General features: G+C 42.0%; 1 protein-coding gene across 1 annotated transcript; it reads left to right on the plus strand.

Annotated features, from left to right (window-relative positions):
* The first annotated feature begins 1023 nt into the window (after nucleotides 1-1023).
* LOC145113569 (uncharacterized) lies at nucleotides 1024-1775 on the plus strand. The gene is made up of 2 exons (XM_079049642.1): nucleotides 1024-1399; nucleotides 1522-1775. The coding sequence occupies exons 1-2, from the start codon at nucleotides 1024-1026 to the stop codon at nucleotides 1773-1775; spliced, it is 630 nt and encodes a 209-aa protein (XP_078905768.1).
* Nucleotides 1776-10031: the final 8256 nt, after the last annotated feature.

A 10031-nucleotide genomic window follows, 5' to 3' on the forward strand; every position in this document is an offset into this window, starting at 1 on the left:
GATGGCTTCAAAATCCAACATAGTCAATTGAATCGGATAGTCAATTGAATTGGGTGGCTTCAAAATCCAACTTTGACGATTTTTTAAAAAAAATTTCTTATTTTTTTTTAACATTTTGTTAGTTTAATATATCAACATAAGTTATGTAATTTGAGACGACGGTTCACTTGAGATTAAAAAAAATAGAGATCTTGAGATTCAACATCAATCACATATTTCTCATTTGTCGCTCTAACATTCCAGCATACCGGCAACAGCGGGGTATGTTTAATCATAAATGATTATATGGCAGAGATGTATAATCATATATAATTATACATGTTTATACATATATGTCTAATCATAAATGATTATACATATATGTCTGTTCACAGATTGAATAATCATATATGATTATGACAGTTGGTAGCAGAAAAGGTGTATTAACGATAAAGACTACCATCTCAAAACCAATATTATCTAGTCCTACTTGATAGGCTATTTGTTGTATTTAAATTATGTTATCTTGTATTTTGTAATCCATATATATAGTGAAATATACGATACTCCAAATCATAGGAGATTCAGATATCATTGTTTATATGGTATCAGCCTAAAAATCACGATCCCTTCTTCTTCTCTTCTCAGTCGCCCCTATTTTTCTCATCTCTCATCATGGTAACTAGTTCTTCGTCAACAGATGGTGCTCTCACCCTCAACACCATTCTCCATATGTTGACAATTAAATTGTCATCCACAAACTACTTACTGTGGAAAAATCAGATTACTCCACTTCTTCGCTATCAAAATCTGCTTGATCATGTCGACGGTACAACTGTCGCTCCTGCTCCAGAAGTCATGCTCGAAGGCAAATCATCCCCTAATCCTCTCTAGTCTGTCTGGTTGGAGGCCGATCAATGAGCAATGTTGATTGTTCAATCCTCCCTTACCGAAGAATCCATGGCATAAATCCTTGGGCTCACTACTGCACGTGATGTCTGGACCACTCTTGAGTCTGCATACGGTCACGATTCGATAGAAAGGATGCAGAATTTACGAGATGCATTGCGCCAACTTCAGAAAGGTACTATATATGTCTCAGATTATAGGCGTAAGTATAAATCTATTTGTGACCAGCTAGCTGCGATTGGTCACCCAGTGGATGAAGCGGAAAAAAATCATTGGTTTTTATGCGGCCTTGGGTCTTCTTTCGAAACCTTCTCCACAGTTCACCGGGCTGTAACACCAAGACCTCCCTTTCAAGATCTACTTGCTTCTGCTGAGGGACATGAGCTTTTTCTACGATCAATGCACGGATCTGGTACTCCACCAGTTGTATTTAATGCACAATCTTCTCGCTCCTCCTCCTCTTCAAATCGTGGCTCCTACTCACGAGGATCTTGTGGTGGTCGCATATATGGTAAGAGTCATGGTAGGAGGTCACCCCCAACCAGTTATGCCACAAGGATGGACACTATGCTTCCCAATGTCTGGATCTTTCCACCTTTGCTCAACGTGTACCATCCATTGATGCAAATTTAGCTCATGCCTTTGTTGCCAAATGTCATACCACTGATGCCTCCTCTGATTGGTATGTTGATTCAGAAGCATCTGCACACATGACACCAAATGCTGATAATCTCACTACCTCCACTTCCTACACAGGAAACGAGCATGTAGCCTTTGGAGACGATAATATTCTCCACATCTCACGAATCGGAAATGCATCCATTACTACAGATATTAACCTTGCTGATGTCCTTGTGGTCCCAAAATTAACAAAAAAAGGGTGGTAGTGGCAGATATGGTGGTGGTATAAGTGACGAAGGTGGCAGTGGTGGGGTCGGCTGGTGTCAGATGTGATGGTAGTGGTAGTGGTGGTGGCGGTTGTTGTGGTGGGGATGGTGGTGAAGGAGAAAGGAACGGGTGGTGCTATATAATCATTTATGATTATAACAGACCCGCCACGTCGGTACGCCGTAGGGTTAGAGCGGCAGATGTGAAATATGTGGCTAACATTAAATCTCAAGATCTCTATTTTATTTTTAATCTCAATGGAACCTACCTCTGTAATTCGATATGTTTTAATCAGATGTAGTTTTTATAAATAAATAGTGATTATTATTTATTAGTGACTTTGTAACAGACTGAGTTTTATCACAAAATTTTTCATTTTTATAATAAGAAAACCCTTCAATGTCATAGAAGCCATGTCATGAAAATCCCAAGTACATCAATACAGTCGTCCAAATAAGAGTATAAAAATGTGAAAATCATAAAATCTGCAAGCCAGAGTGTACATTCATCTGAAGTACCTAAAACATATTTAATCCACAAGTGTAACATGAAGCTTAGTGAGTTCCCAAAATATTACATACAACTCAGGAAAATAAACAGTTATGGGTTATTAGCAACCATCTGGATTAGCAACACATTTTATGGGTTATCAGCAACCCTACGGACTATCAGCAGTCCCATGGACTTACAGCAGTCCAAGAGATATCAACAACACAATTTCACAAATAACATCAGTCAACAAATAAGTCCCAGTTGGTCAGCATGGATACACTACTACACATGTAATATAGTGAGAAAACTTACCTCATAGAGTCAACGGTGCAGACTGGTACTGCGAACACCTAACAACAATAAAAAGATACTTACTCAGTCTATACCCTAAATCCTCTAAATTGACCAACAGTCAACGGTCAAAGTCAACTTGACAAGTCTCCACGTCGTGGCCATCCATAGGACATGTCGTGGGCACTCCAAGACAAAACAGTCGGCCATTGTTCAAATCCAATGACATGGCCACCATTCGCCACGTCTTGGTGTCGTCCAAAAGAGAGGGTCGCGGAAACACCAGTAGCCACACCGTGGGCACTGGCATCCACAACTTAATAGATTAATGTGTTATACCTCAACCCCAACATCTCTAACCCTTAGATCTGAATCCCCACAAGGTCTTGATGGATAAAGTTTCCAACTTTATCCATTAGGACATGCTATTAAAACAATATATTAAATTCCAAGTTCTTAATGACAATATCAAGGCATAGGTTCACTCAATCATCCATGCAAGCCAACTTTCCAACTAACCCCAAGGTCCAAAAGCTAACAATGCACTCAAAGGTTCTAGAGTTCACTTAAACTCCAAGAACAAGAAAATTTGGGGGCTAAAAGCTCATAAATGACCCAGATCTAGATCTAGATAACTAATGATCAAGGTAGAGATTTTATACCTCTAAAGATGCAGAAATGAGATGTGGATGACGTACTAATTTGCTGATGGGTTTTGAGCATAACAAACAACCCTATGTGTGTATGCAACCCTAAAATAAATATACGTTTTCTCTAATTGAACATACCATGTCAACAATAAGGTGTAAACCCTAGAACACTAGCATATAATAAAAATTACATAATTAGGGTTTCAATGCATACCTTTGATTGTTATATAGAAATAACAATCCAATTCCTTGATGTTGTTGAAGCTTTGAGAACAAGTGTCACAAATGTCACACCTCTAATGGCTCACACCCAACACTAGCAATTGAAGGAGATTATGGAGAAGGAAAGAGGAGGCAAAATTTTGGCTGGTGTTCTCTAAGAAGAAGTCGCCGAAACTGAAAGGGTTTAACCCCTTTATATACTACAGTCAAGAAACCCTAGATAAGCCCAAGTCCAAGATAACCTTAAATCGGGTAATTAATTTCCTGATTGTCGAATAAGGACTATTCTAGAAAACCTATGGCATGTCAAGATTGCCTCTTGCTCAACTATTGAACAATTACAATTCAGTCCCTACACTTTTAATTAATTCTTTTAATCCCAAAATTAATTTTAATTAATTTCTAATTAAATAGTAATTAAATATTACGATTTCTAATTAATATATTATTCTCATAATATATTAATAAATTACTTATTTCCATTTATTAATCAAATTAATAAATCAACCTCTTTCTCCAAAATCATCCTTCCCAGTTGCTAGTCTTGAGGGCAACCCAAAAGGACTGTGCTACAATCAATTCAAGTACATACCAATTATAGTTATGAGCTTAGACACCTAATCCAACAGTCTCCCACTTGGATAAGTCTAATAACTATAGTTGTCAATATATCCTTCAAAATTGACAAGCCAATTGTAGCTCTCAAAGCCGTTGTCGAACTCTGACCTAGTCAGTTACGTGTCCTAAGATAAGTGATCATATAATCCTCCGTTCTTCAAGATCTCATGTGGACAAATGACATGGAACAAAATCAATCTCATTATCAAATATTTTCTTTCCCGATTTCTGATTTGTAATGACAGAGAACAACAAATCGAACACATCAATTTAGCCCTGGCCGGGCCCGACACTATAAGTCAACACCAAATCATCGAGGGGCCCAAGATATCGCTTTTCCCCCTAAAGGCAAAAAGGAATAGATAAACTTTGACTTATATGCTTGTAGTATTTAGTCATCAAATCACGCACAACAATATCTTTTATAACATCAAGTTATTGATGCGTTTACGCATTATCAATGTACAACCAACTTGTAAACAACAACTCATATATCTCAGTTTAAAGATTATAAGATATTATCAACTCAGAATTACCCGTGATAAATTCCATGAAGTAATTCTCTGAGTATGGGTAAATCCAATACTCAAAATCTCTATTTCAAAAGTACTCATGAATGTTGCAGCAAACCATTGCTATGTCTAAACCCTTTAGGCAATCTACAATACAATTCATGACAGTCTTGATTCACTACTTACTTCCAAAAGTATGATCGACTGTGGATGTTATGAATAATCCAATTATGTGGGGAGTAAAACATGCAAAATGAAACACAATAATAAACAATCGACAAAAGATAGTAAACAATACTCATAAATAATTCTCTATTAATTAATCATCAAATCTCAATTACATTTATTTGTTAAAAGTTTCTAAATATCTATCTAACTACTAAAACTAATATCATCCTTCAAACCAATGATCCTTGCATGCTGAAAGTGATTAATCCTGCTCAGACCCTTTCTAAGGGGGTCCAATGCATTCTCTTCGGACAACACCCTCTTCACGACGAGGTGACCTTCTTCCACTCTATGTATAATGAAATGGTATTTTCTCTCGATATGCCTTGATCTGCCATAATCTCTTGGTTCCTTGGTTAAGGCAACCGCTCCTTCATTATCACATAAAATCTCCATTGGTTCCTTTATGACTCGTACAACTCCAAGGTCTCCGATGAAGTTCTTCAATCATATAGCCTCCTTCGATGCTTCGCTTGCTGCTATGTACTCTGATCCACAGGTAGAATCAGCCATAGTTTCCTGTTTGGAAATTTTCTGTAACAACCCAAATTTTTAAAAGAAAATTTTCAATTTTAATTAGCCAAAATATTTTCCACAAATCATGTAATCCCAAATACAATTGTTTTTAAACTCATAACAACAACAATTTTATTTCAAAACATCAGAGTGTCCCATAATAACGCCTGAGAGAGACCGCATGTTGCGCCATTAAGCCTTTCCCTTGCCCTTGGGATCAGATGTACCTGAAACAAATCCAAAAACTGTAAGCTAATGCTTAGTGAGTTCCCCATAGCATACCCCACACACAATCCACATATCACATATCATATTAGCTATAAAAGCCACATATATCACATAAGCCATGCACACAACATATAGGGATGCCATGGGCTCGTCCCCAGGGTCTTACTCCAGGATGCCATGGGCTTCCCACATGGTCTTACACCTAAGTGCCATGGGCTCTCCCATGGTCTTTGATAGGAAAGCCATGGGCTCTCCACATGGTCTTACATCTGGTTGTTATGGGCTCTCCCATGGTCTTTAGTAGGAAAGCCATGGGCTCTCCACATGGTCTTACATCCAAGTGTCATGGGCTCTCCCATGGTCTTCCATACAAGCATACCACATATACAACTAGAAATCACATATCATAAAATGGGCCGGCCTTGGTGCGTTAGACCCATTGGTATGGTGAGGAGACTCACCTCTCAAATGCTGAACTGACAAGCTAAGATAATAAATATCCCACGCACTACTCCAACTCAACTGCCTATAATCAACATGTGATTAACTTCTCACAATCCCGAAATACCATAATTATCCTCAATGTCAACCCTGGTCAACCTTGGTCAAAAGCAAGGTCAACAGTCAAGGCCAACAGTCCATGTTGACCTCAACTCGTCGAGTGCATCCAACAACTCGTCGAGTTAACTAAAGAATTCTTCAACTCGTCGAGTCACCTAAGTGACTCATCGAGTTCATCAAATGTCTAGAAAACCTAGAGTCCATTCTGACCAAAACTCTAATCCTTCACTACACTCATTCAGAATCTCGAAAACGGGAAAACCCCACCCCGACTCGTCGAGTCAACTAAGGGACTCGACGAGTTGCTTCAGTCCCTTTTTGTGTTCAGCCCTTTTTAGTGGGGTCTAAAGTCCCAAACTTCAGATCCAACTTCCCCTAGTGCAGTTACCACGTAAAGTTGCAAACTTTACGTGTATGCAAGGTCTTCCAAGGCTATAACATCAAAACTAAGCTTCCTACAAGGTTTTTGTGCATGGAAAGGGCCTAATTTGGATAAAGTGAGCAACTTTATGTCCTTGGGGGACCTAGAGAGGCCCAGATCTAGAACCATATCCTTGTGATAAGTCCAGATCCGAGTATGACCCCATTTTGCACCAAAAGTGACCATATCCTTCCATGAAATGAGATCTAAGCAAATAAAGATCAAGGTGGTAACTTTTTACCTCTAAATGGATGCTCACAACCAGTAGATGTCGGATCCCAAGCCTTATCCTCTCTTCAAGCTCCTCAACCTTCAAGTTTCCTTCTCAAAAGCACAATTTTTACTCTCTAAGACTCACACACACTCAAGGAAGCTCAACAATACAGCTAGGGTTTCTTTCTGGGCTGTAAGGACGATGAGGGAGGCTACAGATGAGCCATAAGTCCTTTAAATAGGGTATAAACCCCTGAAAATTATGGTTTCTCTCTATAGCGCCTACTCGTCGAGTTGGGGCCTTCCGACTCGTCGAGTAGGGTTTAAATCATGCGTCCTCATTATAGTCACTACTCGACGAGTTGGAGCTCTCCAACTCGCCGAGTCCATGCACAAAACCCTAAAACTTAGATAAATTAAATAATACCTGGAACAGGTGTTACAAATCTCCCCCACTTGAACTAGACTTCGTCCTTGAAGTCTGCTAGCCTAAATAAGTCTGGGTAGTGGTCTCGCATCTCGTCCTACGGCGCCCATGTCCATTCGGAGCCCCTTCGGTGCTGCCATTGCACCATTACTAGCTTCACTTCCTTGTTCCGAAGAACCTTGGTCTTCCTATATAGAATCGCAACAGGCCTCTCAATGTAGTTCAGGCTCTCATCGATCTGAATGTCGTCCAGAGAGACGACTGTGGCCTCGTCTGTGACACACTTCCGAAGCTGTGACACATGGAAGGTGTTATGAATCTGGCTAAGCTCATCTGGCAGATCCAAGCGATAGGCCACCTTGCTCACCCGGGTCGTAATCCTGATTGGTCCAATATATCCGGGCCCTAGCTTTCCCCTCTTCTGAAACCTGATGACTCCCTTCCATGGCGACACCTTTAGTAGCACAAAGTCCCGCACCTGGAACTCAAGATCCGATCGCCGTCGATCAGCATAACTTTTCTGACGACTCTGCGCGACCCGCAGCCGGTCGCGCACCTGCTGAATCAGCCCGGTATTCTTGAGCACTACCTCAGTGCTCCCCATGACCCGATGTCCAACCTCTCCCCAACAAACCGGCGTCCTACATCTCCTACCATACAGCATCTCAAACGGGGGTCGGTCGATACTGGCATGGTAACAGTTGTTGTATGAAAACTCTGCCAACGGGAGATATGTATCCCAACTCCCTCCAGAATCCAACACGCATGCCCGAAGCATATCCTCAAGTGTCTGGATTGTCCTCTCACTCTGGCCATCGGTCTAGGGGTAGTACGCAGTGCTAAAATGCAATTGAGTTCCCAGTTCCTCGTGGAACTTCTTCTAGAATCTAGATGTAAATCGAACATCTCTGTCAAAGACTACCGACATTGGTACCCCGTGTCTAGCCACCACCTCTCGTACATAAATATCTGCCAACTTCTCAGCTGATATACTCTCAGAGATCGGAATAAAGTGGGCACTCTTCGTCAATATGTCCACAATCACCCATATGGCGTCCACACCCCTCGATGTCCTCGGTAACTTCGTGATGAAGTCCATAGTGATCTCCTCACACTTCCACATGGGAATGGGTAGCGGCTGAACCTTGCCATGAGGCCGCTGATGCTCGGCCTTGACCTTCCTGCAGGTCAAGCACCGCTCCTCGAACCAAGCGATCTCCCGCTTCATGCAGGACCACTAGTAGCTCAGTCTCAGATCTCTATACATTTTTCGTAGCTCCCGGATGTATAGAGAACTTGGACTTGTGTGCTTCCTCCAATATCTTCTGTCTCACTCCTCCAGTCATCGGTACCCACACCCGGCCACACTGCGTCAGGAGACCACGGCTATCCTTAACAAACAAGGGATACTGACCCTGAATCCGCTTTATCTTCCAATTCTCTTTCTTCACACCCTCGACCCGAGCCTCCTTGATCATATCCAACAATGGGGAAATCACCGTCATCCTCAAACATACATTCCCGATCGGGGAACCGGCCGCCTTGTGGCTCAAAGCATCGGCCACCACATTGGCCTTTCCTGGGTGGTACAAGATCTCACAATCATAGTCTTTCAGTACGTCCAACCACCTCCTCTGCCGCATGTTGAGGTTCTGCCGATCCATCAAATACTTCAAACTCTTGTGATCAGTATAAATCGTGCACCGTACTCCATACAAGTAGTGCCTCCAAATCTTTAGGGAAAACACCAATGCCCCCAATTCCAGGTCGTGAGTGGGGTAGTCGCCTCATGAGGCTTCAACTGCCTCGAGGTGTAGGCTATCACATGCCCCCTCTGCATCAGTACCGCGCCTAACCCTGAGATCGACACATCATAGTATACCACCAAATCATCTAACCCCTCAGGTAGTATTAGAATCGGAGCCTCACATAACCTCCGTCTCAGGGTCTCAAAAGCCAACTGCTGATCCGTGCCCCATCGGAATGTCACATTCTTCTTGGTTAAACGGGTCAATGGCACAACAATCTTGGAGAAATCCTGGATAAATCTTTGATAATAGCCCGCTAAACCCAAAAAGCTACGGATCTCGGATGCGTTCATTTGTACTTCCCACCGCATCACTGCCTCCACCTTTGCTGGATCAACCGAAATGCCCTCCTGATTGATGATGTGCCCCAAAATTTGTACCTCTCGCAGCCAGAAATCACACTTGGAGAACTTTGCATAACGATTTTCCGCCCTCAGAGTCTCCAATACCTCCCTCAGATGCTGCTCATGCTGCTACTTGGTCTTAGAATATACCAGGATATCATCAATAAAAACGATCACCGACTGATCCAACATTTGTCTACACACTCTGTTCATAAGATCCATAAATGTTGTTGGGGCATTGGTGAGCCCAAATGGCATCACCACAAACTCATAGTCCCCATACCGAGTACTGAAAGCTGTCTTCGGTATATCCTCATCCCGAATACTCATCTGATGGTATCCCGACCGAAGATCAATCTTGGAAAACCAAGACTCACCCTGCAGCTGATCGAACAAATCATCGATCCTCGGTAACAAATAACGGTTCTTCACCATTAGCTTGTTCAAATCTCGATAATCAATGCACATCCTGTGTGATCCATCCTTCTTTTTCACGAACAAGATCCCAGCTCCCTACGGGGAACTGCTCGGACGGATAAACCCTCGGTCTAACAACTCCTGAAGCTGCGTAGATAGCTCCTGCATCTCGGGCGGAGCTAGCCGGTAAGGCGCCTTGGCTATTGGGGCGGCACCCGACACCAAATCAATATGAAACTCCACCTGTCTCTCCGGAGGCACTCCAGGTAATTCCTCGGGAAAGACATCCCGAAAATCCTGCACAACC

This window comes from Lactuca virosa, chromosome 5 (genome assembly GCF_052849685.1).
Source record: "Lactuca virosa cultivar CGN04683 chromosome 5, Lactuca_virosa_CGN04683_v6, whole genome shotgun sequence".
NCBI classification, from domain to species: Eukaryota; Viridiplantae; Streptophyta; class Magnoliopsida; order Asterales; family Asteraceae; genus Lactuca; species Lactuca virosa.